This window comes from Apus apus, chromosome 4, assembly GCF_020740795.1.
Source record: "Apus apus isolate bApuApu2 chromosome 4, bApuApu2.pri.cur, whole genome shotgun sequence".
NCBI classification, from domain to species: domain Eukaryota; kingdom Metazoa; phylum Chordata; class Aves; order Apodiformes; family Apodidae; genus Apus; species Apus apus.
Window position 1 is genome coordinate 88,654,920 of NC_067285.1, and position 21,981 is coordinate 88,676,900.

At 42.6% G+C, this 21,981-nt stretch overlaps 2 protein-coding genes across 8 annotated transcripts in view; one reads left to right on the forward strand and one right to left on the reverse strand.

Annotated features, from left to right (window-relative positions):
• The window catches only part of CORIN (corin, serine peptidase), a 112,999-nt gene extending 112,578 nt beyond the window's left edge, over positions 1 to 421 (forward strand). The window contains exon 22 of the mRNA XM_051617632.1: positions 136 to 421. Within this exon, the coding sequence (XP_051473592.1) occupies positions 136 to 318 (183 nt within the window). The 3' untranslated portion in view covers positions 319 to 421. The remainder of the gene's footprint in view (positions 1 to 135) is intronic.
• Positions 422 to 5,100: 4,679 nt separating this feature from the next.
• The window catches only part of ATP10D (ATPase phospholipid transporting 10D (putative)), a 45,533-nt gene continuing 28,652 nt past the window's right edge, over positions 5,101 to 21,981 (reverse strand). For 3 of the 7 annotated variants that reach the window (XM_051617631.1, XM_051617627.1, XM_051617628.1), the window contains 11 exons: positions 21,209 to 21,315; positions 20,173 to 20,299; positions 16,539 to 16,723; positions 14,617 to 14,926; positions 13,775 to 13,851; positions 13,282 to 13,407; positions 12,620 to 12,820; positions 11,376 to 11,456; positions 11,076 to 11,180; positions 9,729 to 9,916; positions 5,996 to 7,388 (listed from right to left, as the gene is read on the reverse strand). In XM_051617631.1, coding sequence (XP_051473591.1) covers positions 7,148 to 7,388; positions 9,729 to 9,916; positions 11,076 to 11,180; positions 11,376 to 11,456; positions 12,620 to 12,820; positions 13,282 to 13,407; positions 13,775 to 13,851; positions 14,617 to 14,926; positions 16,539 to 16,723; positions 20,173 to 20,299; positions 21,209 to 21,315 — 1,748 coding nt within the window. In that variant the 3' untranslated portion in view covers positions 5,996 to 7,147. Of the gene's footprint in view, positions 5,875 to 5,995; positions 7,389 to 9,728; positions 9,917 to 11,075; positions 11,181 to 11,375; positions 11,457 to 12,619; positions 12,821 to 13,281; positions 13,408 to 13,774; positions 13,852 to 14,616; positions 14,927 to 16,538; positions 16,724 to 20,172; positions 20,300 to 21,208; positions 21,316 to 21,981 lie in introns of those variants that run through there. The other 4 variants (XR_007889332.1, XR_007889333.1, XM_051617629.1 and 1 more) reach the window with 4 other exon arrangements.

The following is a 21,981-nucleotide window of genomic DNA, read 5'->3' on the forward strand; positions in this document are numbered from 1 at the left end:
AGTTCAGCAGAGCAGCCAGCCTTTACAGCTGAGTTACTTATTAAAGGCAAATCTCTGTAGGAAGCGAGACATAGCTTTAACTGTGTGACTGTGGCCACGTGCAGCCCCTACAGACTGTTTTCTTCCATGTTGCAGGGTGACAGCGGAGGACCCCTTGTGTGTGAGCAACCTGCAGGGCGCTGGACTTTGTTTGGCTTAACATCTTGGGGCTCTGTCTGCTTTTCCAAGGTTTTGGGACCCGGAGTTTACAGTAATGTGTCACATTTTATTGAGTGGATTGAAAGACAAATATACATCCACACCTTTCTGCTAAACTAACTCCAGATGGTAAGAATTGTGCTGATAGACAAAAGAAAAAAGGAATCAGCACTTCAACACTGAAGATTTTTCAGTCCAGAAACCCTATGAACAGGAGTTTCAAGTTTCTATCTATTCTTGTTGTGGAGCAATGGGATATGCAGTGTATGTTAACGGTAAACCCTCTGCTGGTGAATATACTTTGGGATAGAATTTATAATCCTTCTGACTTCTCTTTTAACTGTGTTGTGGTGCTATTCCAAACACAGCAAAAGGCTTAAAATAAAAGAATCAGCCACTTCCTGCCTAAGCAGTAGCACAGACTAGAAAAAACTTTTTAGATAATGTATTTTAATACTATTCAATTAGCAGCACGTGTATTTTCACTCACTGCCATGAGGAATGAGGTCAGTGCAGTCAGATAGCACTGACAGGACATACAGGCACATGGGCAACACCAGGCGTGGTGTGGGAGAGATCACATTTGTGCATCCGTGTGGCAGAGGGCACATCAAAGTACAGGCACAGGTCTCCCAAAGTGTGTGTGCTCCTGGTGTGCCTGAGCTAATCCATTCTCTCCCTCAGGGCAGCTGACTTGTGTGGGCATAACCCTGACCTGTAACATCCCAACTCTGCAGCTTCTGTTCCCAGAGCCAGCTTGGGCATCTCTGCAGGCAGATGGAGGGACCAGTAGGCCAACAGACTCCTAACTGCCACCTGAAGCACCCAAGATGAAAATTCAGTTGTTCAGACTCTTTAGACAGTTTCTACCACTTCATTTTCTGAAGCTTCCAATGTCTTAATGTGTCCAGGAAGCACACCTCAACAGCACTAAACTGATTAGCACAGTTGTCAAACCTGTGCCCTACTGGCTTTTTTTCCCAATTTTGTGTAGTGTGTTCAGCCTACAACAGGTGCATTGAACATCTCCAGCCCTTTAAAAACTCTAAGGTTGGCAATGCCCCTGCAATGGTTTACCCCATAGAGTCAGCTAGTTGGAATGTCTGGTTGATATAGAAAATGCAGGTTTAAAGCACAGAAGATGCAGTGTGAGCAGTAGCCCAAATACTGGGAAACTGGGTAGTTTTGGATAGGTCCCTTCTAGTATTTTATACTGAACATTTTATTTTTCTTAGCAAGATTAAACAAGTGGGAGAGAGAAGAGGACAGAAAGAAATCTGCATGACAGAAGACTTGGATTCCAGCTTCTGTTTAAATGAATGTTAGAATTAGGTTAGGTGAAGCACAACAGTTTAATCAGGAAAGACTCAAGGAGCCCTGTTCCAGTGCTTGGTAGCCAGATGGCAAGAGTGCTCTGGGCAGTAGGTAAGAGGCTAAGCCTTGACTCCCAGAGAATATGATTGAAAAGTATTGTAATGGGGCTTGGCCCCTCATTTTAGTGCTAGAGAGGAGGTGTGTCTTACCAACTGCTGTAGGTGACATCCTGTAGAGCTCACAGCTTTTGGCAGGCTAGAGTAGGAGGAGTCAGGAACCTGAGGATTACAGGATGGCTTTCACCTGGGAGAAAGGCATTTAAACTCACGTTTTCAGCATTGTGCCTGGTCCCCTATGAATCCAGCCTAAGGCAAAGTATTACCCTCCTTGCTACCTCTGGCGTGTCCCCATGACAACATGGCAGGGCCTTGTCAGTACCACAACTGCCATATGTGGAAACTTGCATTAAAAGATATAACTAATGGACAATTCAGGTACTATTGTTCACATTACAATTAGCCTACTGAAAGTTTACCTCGTATCTCCCTATCTTCTCCTTTACCACACCTAACATTAGACATATTAGACAGCACTCCAGACAGCATTATTAATAAGTATTCAATATTTATGTTATGAATTCTGAAACTCTATTTAAGTGACTATTGTATCACTGTTTCATGCTCAAAAAGAAAACCCTTCTAAGGCTTTGCTAGGTTTGGGGTTTTTTTTATATGTTAAGGATTTTGTTTTCACTATAACATACGAATGCTCTTCTTCAGCTATAAATGAGTAAGCAGCTGTGACCATGTTTTCCCAGTGCATGAAGATGACAGATGAAGCAGGTTTGTGATGCCCTTGCCTCAAGGATATGGAAGCGGCAGCTCTCAGTCCCTCACTCTAGCTTTTCCCTGGGGCCAGGATCTCTGCAGCTGCAGGGCAGCACAGGGCCAAGCTGGTTGCTGAGAGTCACCCGAGCAGGCGACCCAGGGGCTTCCCGAGCCAGCCCCTCCCTGTCAGTCCCACACGCCTGCTGACAGGCAGGTGTCAGCGAGGTCTGATGTACAGAAGTAAAAACCAAGAGGTGCTGTTGTGAAATGAACAGCCCAGCCTGGCAGCTTTCCACCAGATGAAATGGGTAGCAGCTTTGAATTTTGTAAGGCACTGGAATACACATAATTATTTCATGTAGAGATTATCACTACCAAATTACAATATGTAATTACACATTTCCATTAACACAGTTTGGCCTGCCATCTCTTTCCAAGTAGTCCCTCCCAGGAAATGAGGGCAAGTCCTAACATATGGTCCAGTCCCCTCTATAGTGCGATCAGTCTAAGAAACTACAGGCTTAGCCCCACCCCAGATGGCTTGAAGAGGGAGCAGTTGGGTCTTTCCCTTCCCTACAGCTGTGTCTGACACAACATTCCATGTAAAGAGGAAATTTGTAATTTTATAAATGTATTTTTATACTGCTTTTTTCTACGTGTGCATATGAAATAGGCAAACATGCTCCTCCTTCCACTGCATCAAGCCTTTCCCTGTGTGCTGATGTACTGGCTTTGATCACAGCCCTGCTGCTGCTCTGACAAGTGTAGCCTCACTGTAAGGTAACAATTGCTGGTTTTACATCTACCACAGCTGTAGCTCCAAATGGAAGCAATGCCACATATTAAGCAGATGTGTTTCTTTCTAGCTGCACTAATAAAATTTACAATAATTTTTCAAGTAACTTCTCTGTGGAAAATGTGTTTTAATCTTTAGAGAGACACAATGACAATATGGACATGGAATGTTAAACTTTAGTGATAATGCCTAAAAATAGCCTTAAAAAGGTATTTGCATGCCATGATCTAGCTTTTTTTAGCTGCCCTGTTAACACTACAACACTTGTGGAGGTTCTGCACAGCCACCGCTGCACAGCTTTTAGTTTCATCTGCATGTGTGCTTTCAATGCCAAATATTACCCAGAATACTGCTGCCAACAACTACTCCAGATTGAAAATCTGAAAAATTGAAGCTGCCATCAAGTTTCTCTGACGGCATTCTGTTCTGTGGCTTTCCTCAGGAATACAATTAGTTTGAAACAACCATCTCCTTTAAACAAGTATGGAGCATCTCAACAACACGTACGCATGCCAAAACCAAGGTAACTACCATGCAGAAACTTAACAATAGTTAAATGTGTCTGTAATTGCAGCCAGCACTAAGGTATCCATGACCATAACGGCAAGAGGAACATAACCAGAATAAATGAGGAACAAGTAATACAAGAACCATGCTGAAATTCAGCTCTGAGAAGGTCTTAACACTGTCACCTTCAGAACTTGTCCCTTAGGCTCTGCAGCCAGCAAGGTCTGGTCGGACCCAGGGCAGAGGCAGGGCTGGAGGGGCAGCGGAAGCTGCCTCAGGGGGGCTTAGCCTTGTGCTGCAGCCAGCAGGGCTGGGGGACACAGCTGGGCTTCAACACCCAGCCCAAACCCTGCCCCAGCTACAGAGCAAAGCCACTGCTGCAAAAACATCCCCTCAGTAAAGGATGGGGCTGACTGCCACTTGCAAATGTTTAGCACAGGTGTGGCTGCTGGGTAACAAAAATATTTTAAAAGTGTATTTTCTTCTGTAAACCAAATATTGCACATCAAAAAGTGAGTTAAAGCAGCTCTAGGTGTAGCTGCAGGGCATGGGGGAGTTGAAGGTGCTTGTTTTGGTTTGTTTTAACCTGATGATCAGGAGAGTAAATGCTGTGCTTTCCTTCATGACATCTGGAAGGCACCTGTGAGATGATCTTACAAGTTTGTTTTCAAAATGGAAAATTCAGGTCCTGCTGTGCAAAGGTGATGCCTCCAGTGCTAAAAAAAATAAAGGAAACATTCAAGTCCTGAGAAGCAAAGGGAGAGCAATCTGTGTGCACCCTGTGTCTGGCACCACTTTAGATAGGGCCAGTTAACATTTTGAAGCTTTGATTAAAGACTCACTTCCCTCGGCTCACCTACAGTAACAAATAGCAAGTCACCACATCAGACAGCCCTTAGATACATATCTGCTGTTTTTCCACACCCCCAAAAAAAGAATAAAAAAGGGAAAAAAATAAAAAGTTTGGGTCATATTTTGTAGTATGTTGAACACCCCCCCAAAAAAAAAAAAAAGCAGAAAAGGCTGTAATCACTTGCTCCTTCCACTGTCTTTCTTCTACAGGCTAAACAAAAGGGAAGTTTTTCTCCTCACTAACACCAGGGCTGGAGTCAGCCCTAATTACATTCTACCTTTCAAAAACAGAACCCTTTTAAACTTTTGGTAACACGTGGTGACCTGCATTTGAATGAACTTCGCATGCCCTTGATATCTGCCCTGCATGGCAGCAGCTGTCTGAGACCTCACAGCGTTTGTTTAAATTCTTTCAGAGATCTTAAAAGATGTGGAATATGTAATGTTGATCATGGACATGGAAAACTCACGGTTCAATTAAAAAGCAGAGCCCTTGTCCCAGACACAGGGCCTAAAAATATACAAATCTGAGCAACTTGAAAGCAGAAAGTTTTAGAAAGAAATAGAACCAAAAAATGGGCTCAATACTAAGAATTCATTAACAGCTACAGTTCGAGGAAACCTTTATTTCAACAGGTGCTAGTGGATACAAATGATTTCCTAAGTTCCTCCATAAATTGGCCATGTAACTTCTTGGGAGGGAAGTAAAAAGAAGGCAATAGACAGTCTGGAATCCAGAAATAGGCACATGCACCTCAGCCAGCTTTTGTGCAGCGTGCAGAGCAGTGGGAAACTGGCAGAGGCAGGACAACTCCAAGACAGATAAGCACAGAGCTCAAATCTGGGACATGCAGTGGGCTATACCTTCTTTTGTGCAGCCTTTATAGATAGTTAAGCTCTTTATTTTTAAAATCTGGAGGAATGTAAAAACACCTTAGAGTGAAGAGCAGTAATGACATCAGCTAGAAGCTGTTCTTTGTAAGATAAGACCTGAAGACAGACTGGAGGGACCCACTGGCACTTGCAGACAATTCTGCAGTGCAGGCATGAAGTACAGTTTGGAAACAAGTCAGGCAGCCAACATCTGAAGAGGAAAAGTACAGTCTGTGGCAAATTACATGAAATGGTCATGGAGACAAAAAGGAAGGATGTAGCAGGAGGATGAACTATCATGGAGAACAAAAGGCCACACTAGGACTTGTGCTTATTCTGGAAGAGGAAGGTGAGAGAGACATGCAACATATGTGCCTCATCTGGACCACTCTTCTGATGGTTAAAACAATGACTGTACACACATACTGGAGGAGTCTTGCAACAAGCCACCCAGTAACATCACATGCCAGCCTTCTGCTTACTTCGTACTTCAGCAAGTGGTAAATCCTAGGGAACACTGGTATTTTAGGACAGAAGCAAGTAACAGTTTGGACAGCTGTTCTATTTCTAAATCCTACTCAATCCTACCTGAGAAAGGGAATCTGGAAAACAAAAGGAGACTTGCGAGTTGAAATGAAAACAGATTTAATAGATTACCAATAACAAACTAACACTGACCCCAAAGCGAATGTAAGACAAGTTGCACTCAGTGCAGACAGCACGGGAGCTGTGCCTCCCAGCAGTGCCGGCTCGATGCCCAGGCTGCCAGCGCGGCAGCCCCAGCGGGAGCGCGATGGCCACAGCAGGCAGAGGAGCAGCCTTCGGCCTGGGACAACTGCAGAGATGGCTGGGACCCTCTCAGGAAGGCAGCCATGGTAGAAGCCCTAAACATCCCTGCAGACTTGCTGATTTACAGTGAGGGTGAGTGATGTTTATGGTATGGAATGCTTGGGCTGCCAGAGCAGGTTGGCTGCCCTGGGCCCCTCCGGCCACTGCACCTGCACAGGTCAGACCTGCCCTTGGCCTTGGTCACTGCGGGAACCCGCTGAGCAGAGCTGAGTGTAACAAAACCAACACAACTTTTCTCCTTCGTTCTCACAGAATTTGACTCTGCAGCCTCTCAAAACTACAGTTTCTCTAAACTGAAAAATTATTGTAATGTTTTGTCACAGCAAAACCAGGACACGGTGCAAGGGAGCAGGTTGGCTTACCTGACCCAGATCCTGCAAATCCGCACTCCCGCATTCTCCCGTCCGTAACACCACGAGGTGTTATACAATGTTGCATACGAGAAACAAGCAGTTTGCAAAGTCTACTGTGTGAAAAAAAATTAAAAAACAACCCAGCCATTTAGATCTTGAACATCTTAATAAATTATTGAAAAGCTTTATAAACAAAAAGCTTTTAAGGAAATGTGCGCATCATCTACCTTTGGCTGAAGAAAACAAAACCAAGATGTAGCATAAACCAGCAGTTCTTACTCTTGGGTTTTACACAGTTACCGTTCCAACTTTGTAAAATTCATTAAAGCATCTTCTTCACAGAAAACAGAATCTAAACCTGCTTTGTGTGCTAGAGAAACAGCACTGCTGCCCCCTTCAGAAGCACACACAGAGACTTTGGCACGAGTTGTTATCAGCAAACATGTCTGCATTAGTTTCCTTTGATGAATTCAGAGGTACAGTCTTTTCAGAGTTCAAGTTTCATTTGTATTCCCAGACTCACCCTGAATGTCTGGTAAGAAGGAGGTGTCCTCTGCTAACCCATCTCTTAAACAGGCCTAAAGAGGTATTTTAGATGCTGGTGAAGCACTGGTCATGCTTTCTTCCTCTGATACAGCACCTGTGGCTAAGCTGGAAGACCCAGAAGTAGCCTGGAACTCCACTCTGTAGTTGACAATGCAGTCATCTCTCCATCTCTTAACTGCTTCCCTCTGCATTGTGGGGCTCAGTCTATCAAGGTGCTTGGCTCTCAACACTGGAGATGGAAACAATGTTCCTTGGAGAACTCTCAGCAAATACCTACAAAATAAACACCGTTTCAAATAAGCTGTTTAGAAGCAGACTCAAAATTGTTTCCAGCAATGTTAAAGGAAAATGAAAACCACTCAAGTAACCCTGAGGCTGCAGCAGCCTCTGGAACAGTTTTTGCAGGTGCCACTTTTGTGAACATAAGCTATAAGGCTAGCAACTGCACTAGGACATGTTTTAAAATTGGCAATTCCAAATGCAGATTCTGATCTCTGGTGCTTCCAGAGCTATGGTGGAAAAATCAGGCCTAGAAAAATTTGTTCTTCCCACTGAGAAGGTGTTTATCACTGCTATTTTGCACTAATATAGCACTAAGATAGCCCTGGAAAGCTGGGAAGAGTAGGGAGGGCATTGTTCTCAAATTCTTAACTTGTGCAGGAGCCAGAGAATTCACCAGAAGGAAGAATGAACATGAAAGCAAAGGCCAAAGAAACAATGCATCACATGCAGTAAGAGGAATATGGAGAAAAAGTGATGCTCTAGAATTAAACTCTATGAATAACTCATATTAGAACTTATTTAACTGGCCATTTAGGTTGGGCAAGGGTTTTAATTAGATTTTTGCAGTGGATTTTCAGTCAACAGGGCATCCAACATCTGTGTCTCTGTGGGAGAGCTGCTCCCACTTTTGAACTGCATTCAAAACTCCAATGAAAGCCCCAGTCTCACTCCCTCAGACTGGAATGTGTAAAGCACCCTTTAGATTCACAGTCCACACTGAGTGGTGGCTTTCAGCTCCTCACAAAGCATTATATAAGAAATAAGTAAGGGAAAAAAAGTATGTGCAACAGCAGCAGTTCCGTAACAGGCACTTCAAATCACTGAAGTAGAAAAGCTTGAATAGCCACAACAGCTATAAATTGTCTCAGGTATCGGCACAGGGAGGGTGCAAATGACTCAAAGAATCCCACTGGTAGGTCTAAATATTTTGCATTTCATTAACCATGTAAAACACTGTCTTCTTCAAAATTGAACATTGGAAGCAGTCGCCAAGCTGAAAGCTGTCTCCTCCCTAGACTCTCTACAGCCCTACCAACATGTCCTAGGACAGAATTCATCTATTTATTTGTCCTTTAATTTGTCATTAGTGTGTGTGAAAGAAAAGGCTCTATCTTCACCACCTGGAGGCACCTGAGAGCAGGGTTGGGGACGGAAGAGCATTCATGTTTCTTGCACCTCATGGCTTGTCGTTCTGCTGAACCGAACCAATGCCAATGGTGAGTGTGGCAAAAACCCTGGCTGATGTGCTTAAGATACAGACAGGAAATTCTTCAAAGGGGACCCGGATATTTGGTGGCAGTCACAGCCCTGCCAACCTTTCTGCCAGTGGCACTGACAAGTCATGCAGCCTGCACAGCAGTACTTGATCCAGAAAGTGTGCTCAGACTGTGCCTAACAATATAAAATGACACCAGGTGAAGAGGAAACAGCAGGCAGCTATTCCCCCAACACTTCTCAGTGTCTGTGCAATTCAGTTTTCAGTCCCACTCTTTCTGAAATGAGTGGGAAAGAAAGAGATGTAACACATATGAGTAAATAAATTAGCACTGGAAGCACTTTGCTAATAGGCTGCAGGCTTGAGTTCACATTCAGCCAGTGAAAGGAAGATGGCTGTGGCTACCAAGCAGAACAAGACTGAGAGTTGGATGCAGTCTCTTTCACTGGTTTTTACAGGCTCTTTTCTCTGTTGGCTCACTCAGCTGCCTCCCTGCTGAGCAGCTGCTGCCTGGGACCTCCACCCAACACTCCTGCCCTCAAGGCTGAATGAGTTACTGAACTTGGAGTTACGACTTCTTCAGTGAGGGAAAACACTTAAACATGAGGCACGACAGAAACACAACTCAGGACCCCTTGTGAATCTAGTCAGTGTGTTTCCATCTCACAAAGAAGCCTGCACATGAATTCTACATATTCTAATGTATTTTCATTACATAAATTTCAAACAGAAAATATTTTCACAAATAAACACAGACTATGTACAGTGCATGTGCAACTTTGATCACTAATTTAACTGATTTGTATATAAACTACAAACTCTCTGATTACAGAGATTACTGGGGTTTCCCTTCAAATACAATATTTAGTATAATATGAATAATTTAATATAATATAAATAACACTTTTTTTTTTTCATTTACTGAAATATACTTTTGAGAACATGTCACTGAAGAGCTGTCCTCACACAGCTTGGTCTGGTAAAGTTATAAAATTTTCTTTACATTAGAGGTGGCAGGGGAGGAGGAACTCCAGCCAGAGAGATTTGCAGGGTCAATGGCTCAAAGAAAACTAATTTCGTTACCAGCAATCTCCAATTATAAAACAGAAACACACCTGGGTAGCAGAGCAACACAAGTAGTCAGGAGACAAATTAAGTAAAATACTGGGTCTGTCATGTGCTTTTCCATGATCCAGTAGGGATTTGATGATGGGTTGTGGGTTTTGCAGGTTGCCCCAAAAGCCAGAGCGAAGACAAAGTACAACAGGATGCTACCAGCTATAACGACTGTATGTATCCATGTCTGCAATTCAGAAGAGGAAAAAAAGTCAGATTTAAACTGTAAACAGACAGACCTGTAACACCTGTATGTGTGTAGACATACATCCATGAACAGGCACACACTCTCCCTCCAAAGACAGCTGCTTAATAGATCTGTTCAGGTGATATTCCTAATTATTTCACAGGAAACATTCCAGGAGGAGCCTTCTTTTTACAGGTCATAGGTAACCCAGCCACTTAATATTTTTTAAATTCTACTAAATGCATAGCCTTTGATTCCTTTGTGAAAGACATTTTTTGTGCCATTTGCCTTAGATGACAGCAGAAAAAGCCTCCTCAAGCAAAGGGAGGCGAGATCTTCACATGTAACCACCCTTATGTACCTTGATTGAGACATTAGCTGTTCTACATTGGAGTTTTCTGTAATTTTACACCTAAATGGCTATAACAGTTACTATGGCAACAACACTGTAATTGGTCTGACAGCTTGGCAACATTTGAAAATGCCAAATAAACCCCATTTAGGTAATGTTTTCTTATTCAGAGCATGGATTCACTCGTGCTATCAATATATTTTCAATAAAGATACTTTTATCACTGCTGCCATGCTCCCAAAAGAACAATGAAAAGACTAAATCACAACTTGAAATTTTATACATTACCAAACAATCCTAAAAATATTTTTCAAAAACATGACAGAGAAAAAATAAAATCCATTTGTGTCCTATTGTAAATATCATTGTAGTTTCTTTAAAATCATGCAAAACAGCCAAGTAATACCCTTGTAAGGGCTGTAAATTTATCCAAGCTAATGCAGATGCTTTAACTTGTGCAGACTTCATTAAAAACTGGAATAGCATTCCTGTAGCATCTCAGTTCTCTAATTCTGGAACCAAAAGATACCTTTGAATTGTTTATCGTAACGAGGAAGGATCCTTTCACTATTTACAAATAATTCTGAGGCCAAATTTTGTTAATTTTAGTCATATGATTAATTCTGTTTGGCTCCAATGACAGGTGCATTAGGAGAGCTCACATGGCCACATAAACAAAATATTTAGGTTTGGGCCTTTTTATACTTACTCTGTTTTGTATACAAAGCTCTTTCTTCTGTTTAATTTTAATGAAAGCTGCATGCACACCCTGTTAGGAACATACTCCTGGGGAAACAAAGTACTCACCACAGACTTGCACTCAATGAGAAGGTGAAATAGTATGATGAAGAGTGCTGCTGTGTTGATGGGGTTTCCAAAAGAAAAAATGTCTATGTCTGAGCCATAGTAAGTCTGTAAAGGAAGACAGGGGTCAGTGTAACACATTCTTTAAGTATAGCCCTAAGAAACAAAGTGGCACAGTTTCAATACCATAGACATTTGCATGCACACAGTTCAGCTCAGTTCCAGTGGTGATCTTTATTCTCTAATTTTCCTGGGTTTTTAGTATGTCAAAATATAAAAATGTATTTCAGATTCAGCACTTACAAAATAAGGCACAAAAAAGCAAATGAGACTTTGGTAAAAAGCATCCAGCAAGGTTATCCAGAAAGCTGAAGGCAAGTAGGCCTGTAAGAAGAAAAAGATAACAGCATTGAAACAAACTGAACAAATTGCTGCATCCTTAGTTAGCATGAATTTGGATCTGGGAAGAGATTATCTGCAGATGTAATTCCAGTTAAGTCTCCCAATGAAGAGGCATCTTTTGTGTTATGATAACAAGAATAAAGAGCCCACTCCACACGTTGCTAACTGTTAGTATTTAAATACCATACTTATTTAATAGTCTTGGATACCAGAGCCTGACCTACCTGAGTTCTAAGGAAGGGAGAGGGCTAGGAGATGGTGAAGTACCCTGCCAGCTACCATCACTGAATGCAAAGACCCACTTTCTTGTCTCCACCCCCTTCTTTTTGGTACATGTGCTTCTGCCTCTTAATTTGTGCTGGTTGCCTCCTCTCTGCAGACTGGACTCTTCTGTGGGCCAACTTACCTCACTAGAACATGTGGAATTAATTCACTTCTCTGCTAGAATAACACGCTGCCTTAGTGAGTTAAACCTCTCTTGGGAAAATGTGATGGGACAACTGAGCTGGCTCCAGGAAAGTAGTTTAACTGTGTGGGTGAAAACTAATAACAAGGAGAAAAGAAGGGAGAAGAATGAGTCTTCCTCACTCAGTGGCAAAGTGCTGTGACAGCTCAGCTGCTTACGAAACCAAAGCTGCATGTGCCCTGCCTCAGGGGCTCAGGATTTGCTGAGGCCTTGTAACATTTCTTAGTCAAAACTCCCTGTGACTGACCAAGCACAGACCTTCTCCAGCCAGTCTACAGAGGCTCAGACTGGTACCAAGAGAGTACTGAGGTTTGCAAAAATATCATAAATCAAGCAACACAAAATATTTAAGGGTGTGTAAAAGGAAATGTAAAAGTCCAGAAGCAAACAAAACGTCCCTTCACTTTCCACCTTCTTTCCCCTCTAAACCAGACCTAGACTTCTGCCAGGTTATACAGATGAGAATGCACTAATAGTACACAACATGTTGTAGCTTTTTTTTTTTTTTTAATAGAATTTGTCATAATAGAATATTTCAGTTGGAATAGACCCACAACAATGATCTAGTCCAACTGCCTGACCACTCCATGGCTGAGCAGAAGTTAAAGCCTATTACTAAGGGCATTAGTCAAATGCCTCTTGGAACCATTCACTTCAAGCCAAGCATTCTCTAACCTACCACAGATTTCTGGCCCATCATGTACAGCTGTGGGAGCTGCATGAGGATCTCTGCAGACACATCTTTGTCCAAGACACCATAAATGATGGGTGGCACCGATGTAAAAAGGAGATTGAAAAGAATCAAGATCCAAAAGTCAGTCATTGACGTGCCTGAGAACCCACAGAAGAACTGATACCAGAACAGGAGGTTTACGTAGGCCTGAAAAGTCAAAGATGACATGATAAAGTGTTACCTGTAGACAAGCGGTTTAAAAGACAAGAAAACAGGCAGATCTTAGGTTTGTTTACAGCAATCTGGGGACAATAAAGTGTAAGTGCTGTGGACTTCATGCCAATCCCACCCTTTGGAATTATATTAGACTAGCACGGAGCTAGTCACAAGCTAGACACAACTCACTTAAATAGTCATGCTGCCACCACATTAATAACATCCACTACCCACTGCTTAATCCAATCAGACAATGGCTTTAAGTGGGAAATTTAATCCAAGGAGTAAGAGTCTTTGGTGTCTGCAAACATAAGTGGGAAATTGAATTGTTTGACAGAGGTTTCTGCGTCTTTTTGAAGCCACTTGCAATAGAAACTAAACTCTTCCTCTAAACTCTTCAGTGCTCTCAAATACACAAACTGTTATTGCCCTGGGATATGACAGCTACGTACCACGTTCTTGTAGAAGAAGTAAAGCACCATGTTGGTAAGTCTGGTATAACACCAGTGACCATGGACAAGTAGCAGCTTCCTGAGGTGTCTAAACTGGGAGATTGCAAAGTCACTTGCCATCACAGCCTGCAATGCACAATGAAGGAAAGGGTATTTTACATCCAAACTGTTAAAGATGGGCAAGAACATGGCTGTTTTTATTATTACAACTGCACAGAAATCACTGATGCTTAGGCTGCTTGTTTCCTGACAGGACATAAGTAATAGGGAGCTTGCAGCAGACAGCAAGCTCTGCTGTCAGAAGTTTGAACCCCTTCAGCATTCAGCTTCTGAATGCTCCTGGGAGACTGCTGAGGCTGGGGTGTAAGCTCAGGCTTCAAACTTTTGCCCATGTACAGTAATGGGCTGTGGAGCCATGGGGCCTCCAGGATAAACTCTCAACCAATTTAAAATGGAATCTGATGTCATTTGTAGCTGTCTTTGTATACAGTACCTGCATGCCTTCTTGGCCCAATATTCCCACACCAATGTCAGCCACCTGGATCATACTGACATCATTGGCACCATCACCTTCAGAAAAAAAAAAAAGGAAAAACTGAATTTTTTATTTGGGAAGGAATGTGGAGGCAGCTTTGCTGGCTATCGCATCACCAGGGAGGTGGCAGGATAAGCCAAATACACAAGAACACCAGAGAGGTCAGAGAAAAACATTTTCATGGCCAAAAGTGCAGCCTATGGAAAACCCTCAGAAAAAAGAATTAGTAAGCTAAAGACCTGACACAACTGAGAGTGGTGAGACACTGAAACAGGCTGCCCAGGGAAGTTGTGGATGTCCCCTCCCTGGAAGGCCAGGTTGGATGGGGCCTTCAGCAACCTAACCTACTGGGAGTTGCCCCTGCCCACGCAGGAGGGGCGTGATCTTTAAGGTTCCCTCCAACTCAAACCATTCTGTGATTCTATATTCTCCAAATGGGTACCAGCTTTACTAAGAATTTAGTTGGTTGCTGAATCAGAAAATACAGATGTTTTAAATCACAGCCAGTCACCTACCCCCTTCCTCCCTATTTTGGGAGGTAGTCACAGAAAATGACAAGGAAGACCCCCGTACCTGCTCCTTTGGAGAGGTTACTGCTCTTCTTGTTGCTTTAGATTACTGAGAGTAACTTTATGGACTATATCTGCTAGTTCAGAAGACTAACACCATCTTATGCAGAGACAAACACAATTCAAAGGATTGTCTTCCTTGTAAAGTAAACGTTGGACAGACATGAACAAAAAAACCAGGAGAGAAGAAAATGGCTTCTACTTCTCCAGGGAGACAACCACCGGACTCACCAACAGCCAACGTCATTGCCTGTAGCTTGTTTCGCACCAGCCTGACCAGGACACTCTTCTGCAGTGGTGTGGCTCGGCAGCAGACTACAGCCCGACATCTTTCTGCCAGTTCCAAGAAAATATTCTGAAGGCTGTCATGAAGGACATGCTCTAAAGTCCTTCCATCAATAACCAGTCCTGCACTGAACCCCAGAGACTGGGTGGAGGGACTTGCAGAGACATCCCAAAGTTTCTGACTGTTTTTTTTCTTGGCAGAAGTATTCTTCTGAATGCCTTCTAAAATTTTGCTCATCACCAAGGCACAGGCATCCTAATGAAATACAAGAGAAAGGCAACTTATTAAATATTGTTTGTGTTCTGGCTTCCTTTTCAATTTATAAAACACATATGGAGAAAAGGACAAATGGTGCCCTTGTGAAGCATTTCACTTTAATCCAGACGTGAGGCTGAATAACAGTTTAAAATCAGAAAGGATGCAGTCTGCTGTTAATAAAAGGGCCTGTGATTTAACTTTGTTTAAGAAACTTGGCTTGGGTACTGCACTAGGAGAAGGGAAAAATCTGAAGCAAATCAGAAAATGTTCTTAGACCAACAAAAACAACCATTATGGATTTTGTAATATAAAGTTTTGATAGAGGACTTCTGCTCTCTACATTTTTTTGTCTGGCATTCAGAGCCAAAAGCACATTACAAATCAGATTGCAGGTGAGTGGCAATGAATTACTGAAGAACTGGCCCTGTGGAATTTTATACCTTGTCTGAATCAACATAGAATGCCTGAAAGATTCTTGATATCAATATATGTAATGTGCATGCTATGTGGAAGAAAATACATATTCCTAAATCTTCTCATAACTCTACTTTGAAAGGCAACAATATCAAATCCTGTTTATTTTTTATTTGAAAGCCAGTTAGAGGGAGGATGAACACTTCTGCAAAAGGGGCTCAGTTCTCACTGTTAAGTAAGACACTCATTCTGCAGTAGGAAAAAAAGTGTTAGCAAAATTCAAACCCAACGCTTTCCTTAAGCACAACTGGGATAAAAATCCTTTCTTTTTCACTGTATTTTTACCACAGTTACCACTTGCCACACAATCTTTTATGGCAGATACAGATTAAATTTCTAAAGTAACATAAAAACAGAGGAAAAAAAACCTAAAGGTCTTAGAAAAACCCTCCAGTCCTTTAGAGAAGTCTGTTTTCATGTCTCTGCTCTAAGACATGAAAAAGTTGGCTTTTTTTCTCTTAAAAACCAAAATTAATAAAAATCAAGGTTTGAAAAACAGCTGATTATAAGCAGCCACAAGAGGACATGACGAGCAAGTGGACTGAACTTGCCACCCAAACCAGCAGCATTTTCAATCACTATTTTTCTGACTGTTACTGAGTGGTAGGGAGAAGGTGGCTTTTTTCTCTGACAAAATTGTTGGCAGATGAGTTTGCTTGAACAGTGTGCAATGTACTTGGTACAGTTCTTTCTACACTTACGCAAGACAAGCAGGGCTGAGAGAATGTATTACAAAAAGAAGCACAAAACTTCATTCAATAGAATTTGCATGACAATAATTCTTACATTGTTGTAACTCACAGCCATTTGAAATCTCTAATAACACATGAAGCACATCTCTCTAACCTACCACAAAGAGAAATCAGGCAGTCTTTTCAATTAAAGTACTTAATAATAATGTAGGGACTGTATATAAAGAGGCACATGTATCAAGGACTTAATATTTTACCAGCAGGGAAGCAAACTGCCAGTTTTCCTGTATTTACATCTTCCAAGAAATGATGCTGTCTTTGGTTGGTTGGGAGAGCAGAGAACATTTTATTTTTCCATATTGCTCTGTAATTTAACATGACTGAATTTTTCAGCAGAGAGAAAAAAATAGTAAAATTGAAGAAAAATGTAATATCCCACTCACCCTACTCTGTGATTTAAGAGTGAAGATTCTGTCATCTGGTTCCAACAGTTTACAAGCATAGGCAATGTTGACAGCTGTTTCTCTCTTGTCACCTGTCAGCATCCATATTTTTATTCCCGCTTTCCGTAATGCCTGTATTGTGTCTGGAACTCCCTCCTGCAGACGATCTTCAATGCCTGTGGCACCTTAATTCAATCAAGGAGAAGGATCACTGCTGCTGTATTTCCAAAACAAAAAAGCTGCAGGAGTGACAGGACAAGATGGTCCTCTATGTATATCCTCATTCCAAACTGGACACCCTACTGGGACATGCCTGGGGATTCCTCCCTTCCAATTCTTTCTGTCACAGAACCCTCACATGTCAGATTGTTGACACACAGCCTCGTTATAGCCTCAGGAACCTCTAAACTCTTCACAATACCCTTTGAAGCTACTTTTCTCATTCTCACAGCTGTTCCATCCTATAGTGGCTGTGGGACACAGACTCCCAGGCTTCTCATGACAAAGATTCTCCACTGTTCCCACTCCTTCCTAATTCAGACTACCCCAAACCTTCTTTCATGTATCACCTCGGTCCTTCCTATCTCAAGGCTCATGTCTCTTCCTTATTCTCAACTTACTCCAGGCTGAATTTTTTGCACTTCTCCCAAGCCCTCACCTTTTACACATCAAAATCCCCTCCAGCTTACAAAATCTTCTGTTCTAGTAACAATGAAGCTACCATCATACATAGAATCATAGAATCACTTAGATTGGAAAAGACTTTAAGACCATCAAGTCCAACCTTTAACTCTACTCTACCATGTTCACCCCTAAACCATATCCCCAAGCACTACATCTATATGACTTCTAAACACATCCAGGAATGGTGAGTGAATCACCTCTCTGGGCAGCATGTTTCAATGCCTGACCAGCCTTCCAAAGAAAAAAATTTTACTTATCCAGCTTAAATCTCCCCCAGTGTAGCTTTAAGCTGTTCCTTCTTGTCCTATCACTATTTACTTGTGAGAAGAGGCCAGCACCTACCTCTCTGCAATGTCCTTTCAGGTGGTTGTAGAGGGCCATGAGGTCTCCCCTCAGCCTCCTTTTCTTCAGACTAAACAGCCAGTTCCCTCAGCTGCTCCTCGTAAGACTTGTTCTCAAGGCCCTTCCACCAGCCTAGTTGCATCCACTCCAGCACCTTGATGTCTTTCTTGTACTGAGGTGCCCAAAACTGAACACAACACTCGAGGTGTGGCCTCACCAATGCTGAGTACAGAGGGATGATCACCTCCCTAGACCTGTTTGCCACTCTATTTCTAATACAGGCCAGGATGCCATTGGCCTTCTTGGCCCACTGGGCACACCCCTGGCTCATATTCAGCTATCTATCAATCAGAACCCCCAGGTCCCTTTCTGCCAGACACTTCCCAGACACTCTTCCCCAAGCCTGTAGCGTTGCCTGGGGTTGTTGTGGCCCAAGTGCAGGACCCAGAACTTGCCTTTGTTCAAGCTCATACAGTTGACCTCGGCCCACTGATCCAGTCTGTCTAGGTCCCTCTGTATAGCCTCCCTACCTTCAGGCAGATCAAAACTCTTCCCAACTTACTGTTGTCTGCAGACTTACTGAGGGTGCATTCTATCTCATTGAGGTTACTGATAAAGATGTTAAAAAGAAGTGGTCCCAACACTGAGCCCTGAGGAGCCCCACTTGTGACCAGCTGCCAGTTGGATTTGACTCCATTCACCACCACTCTCTGGGCCTGGCCGTCCAGCCAGTGTTTTATCCAGCAGAGAGCATGCCTGTCCAAGCCATGAGCAGCCAGTGTTTTCATGAGAATGCTGTGCAATTTGTATATACAGCACTGACTGTCACATGAGCCACAAGAGCCAAAAGGTCTGGCAAATTTCTGACGGTACAGCAATTTCTTCAGTAAGCAGCTGCCAGCAGGACACAGAGCCCATGGCCCCTGGTCCCAGGGAAGATGAAAACCTCCAGGTCCTTGCTGTGCATTCTGCCTGCATTTTGATGCAAGTCAACAGAAAAGGCAGGGAAGAAGGTGCTGGGATCTATTTGATGCAACCTTCTTTGAAAGACACTGCCAGGCATCCAGGGAAGAGAGAAAAACGTTGCTTCAACTTGGCCACCCTATACACTTAACATTCTCCTTCTGAGGCACTTGATCACTTTGTAATGCAACAGAAGTCAGTTTTGGTACATATAATGCTGCGATTCAGATCTGTGCTTAGTTAAGTACTGTGCTTTAGGGCTGTTCTTCCCACAAATAGATTTCCCTTCAAATAAAGTCCTGAGGCTTTATATATAGCCATATAGATTACATACCTGCCTACAGAGTGGACTATAAACCACTGCTGTCCTCTATAATCCTGGCAATACTGACATGATTTGAATTTTTGCTTATTGTTCTACGAGGACAAAGTTTTCATTTCTCAGTCCTAGAAGGACAGTTATAACTGCAGCTATACCAGGTAATATTTACTAAGAAAGCACAGGAAGGCTCAGAGAAGCAGAATGAGAAGTGTTGTAAGTATTTCTACTCTGCAAATCACCATGTATATATGCCCCAGGCAGGGGTTACTAAGGTAGCAGAGGTACTGAAAGCAGGCAGCTTGGCAGTATGAAGCCATTTAGCCTTCATGTTCTCACCCCATTTAATGCCTGGGACAAGTCTACTGTCCCACCAGAGACAAGACAAAAACATCCCTTGGCCTGCAGGATGGACAGCAGGCCTCCATAGCAACTAGACTTCCCTCTGCTGACTCTGGTGCCAAAGGGTACCTGTAGAGCACATCATCCCCAAAACCTACAGAAGCTAGCAGCTCTGCTCTGGCTTCTCTCCAGAAACTGAAGCCAGAAATTCCAGGATTTTTTTAAGTGTCAAGGTTGACGGCATTTGCCCTGAGCCGATGTGGCACAAAATGAGGGAAGGAACAATTTTCCACACAATTGGATCTGTCTTGCTCCAGCTTCTAGCAGGAGTGGCCTTTACCACCACAGCCAAATCTCTGCACTTCATTTTGCAAATGTTATTTGCTGGGCAGTCCTCTAGAGCTATTATCCCAGACTGCCTCCAGTTTACCCTTTACACATCTACACCAAATGTCTGGAGTTTTTTTTGGCCTCTCCATGTCTGCACAGCTGAACAACCATTGGATGAATAGTTCCTACAAAAGCATACCTGACTTCTTATCTCCACGTTATTAAAGGACACAGCACAAGCACACCTGCTGTGCCATAAAGGCAACAGTGATGGAAAACACAGTCAGAAGTGGAGTCCCTATGAATGTTTACCCAGGCAGGCCTGTGATTCGTGATTATCATTTCATATGCTTATTATGATGACTCTTAAAAACCTTAGTGAGCACAAAAAAGAAACCAAATTTTAAAAAGTCAGTAAAACTGGACTTTTTACAAATAACAGAAGAGTGCTAGCTGTCTTCAACGTGTTTTACAACTAGTACCAACTTACCAGCAAGATAGGAAGATTAAAGAAAATTCAGAAGTGACAACAAATTCTAAGTCTGTAGAAAGCTATGTCTTACAGAAATTGAGGTTAGCACAGCTCTCTACAGGTAGATTCCATTTCTGAACATCATAAGCAGTTTTCTGGGAGTTACAACATTTTATACCTACCAAGCAAAGTTAGTTCAGTTTCAAGGCTGAAGGCAGATTCAAGCAGCAGCTCCTCCCTATTGTCAATACTGGTTTCCGCTAAAAAATGGTCTTTTAACCACTCTGCATATTCTGCGTCACTCATCACCTAGAGAGGGAAAGAACATACAGCATGCATCTACACTGTGCTTTCAAAGGCACCTTAGAACTGTCTTCACAGTTACTTCTGCTGCCCACATACTGCATCTAGAAGCAGTGTCCCTGGCAGTGCATCTCTTACGTGCCCCACCATGCCCACAGGTACAGTACGATGCTCCTAGTTACAATACTTAGCCAGGCTTCACAAGCCAGGTTACAGGCTGGCACCCTGCAGGTTCCTGGAGCTGCCTGACAGATTCCCACGTAGATGGAAGGTAGGCAGGCCAGTGAGCACAGCATACCCTCCCTGCTACTGCTCTTTAACTGCAGGATTGACACAATCACAGAATCACTGCACACCTGTGTACAGCTTGATGACTACAGCTACACAGCCTGTACTTTTACTATGCATAAGGCTTTGTGAAGAGGCTTCTTGCCTGCTTCAGTCCCTATGGAATTTTACTTCTGAACAGTTTTGAATACAAAACTGAATCATCACTTACATTTTGCACCCAGAGCTTGTAACACTGTAAACTGTTTGTGAAATGCGATAAAAACAAGTCTGGCTTAATATGTTTTCTGTATCAGGAATTCCAACCAGGGTAGGTTTCACATGAGAATACCTGCTCAGGGCTCTTGAAGAAAAATCAGGCTGACATCCCCTGTTTTAGAATGAGGTTTTTAAGCTGCTTAGCATCCTAAACTGACAACAACTATGGCCATCTAATGGAAGTCAGAAATTGATTTGGATCAACTTAAAAAATCCCCGTGGAAGAACATAAGGATAAAGAAAACATGGCAATGGAAGGATCTCTTTAGAAGCAGTGACCCCACTCCATTGCTGATTGCTCTATCAGTGATAGCATCAGGTTGGTCACAGACTGTAAACATTCTTAAAAAGATGTCTTAAAAAGAATACCCGCTTAGCAATACACAGAGTGCGCAATCCTCTTCTGGCATATTCATCCAAATGCTTCTGAGTTCTCTCTTTAATCTTCTTCTGTTCCATTGCTGAATGATTACCTGCTATGGCACAAAAAGCAAAGAAAGCAAATTAAATATGCATTCTTAGACTAAACATAGCAGAATTTTTTTTAAGTCTGTTTTTAAAATACCAAAATGTTAACAGGTTTTATTTTAACTATTGATGTATCTTGATGTTTGCACAACGTACTGTGGCTGCATCTGTAGGGAGCATGCAGTGCACCAGTCTGCACAAGCAGTGAGGGGGAACCCATCTGGTACCAATACATCTTTGGATGTCACTAGTATATAAAAGTGTTTTTCTAAAATAAAATTATTTTCTAAAATCAACTGGGTCACATACACCCAAGCAGCTTTACTGTCACTGGTCTAGTAGGAGGGAGCTAAAAGGGCAGTCAAGGAAAAGCTTTTTAAAAAATAACTGTTATGGGGTGGACTATTCAGACGGACATTGAAGTCACCTAACTTTGGACATGTACTAGTTAGGTTCCAAGTTTATCATGAGAATCAAAGTAAGGAGAGGCACCTCCAGACATGAAATTACCCCCCTAGTAAGATGATAGAGTTTGGAGGTACTGTTTCTGTCCCACGGCCTACAGAGGCTCTTTGGCTAGCCATTAGTTGCCTAACGTTGGGCGAGTTAAAATCTGCCCTTGGAAATAGTGTTCTTCCTCACCTAGATCAGCCAGCCATGGAACACACAAACTA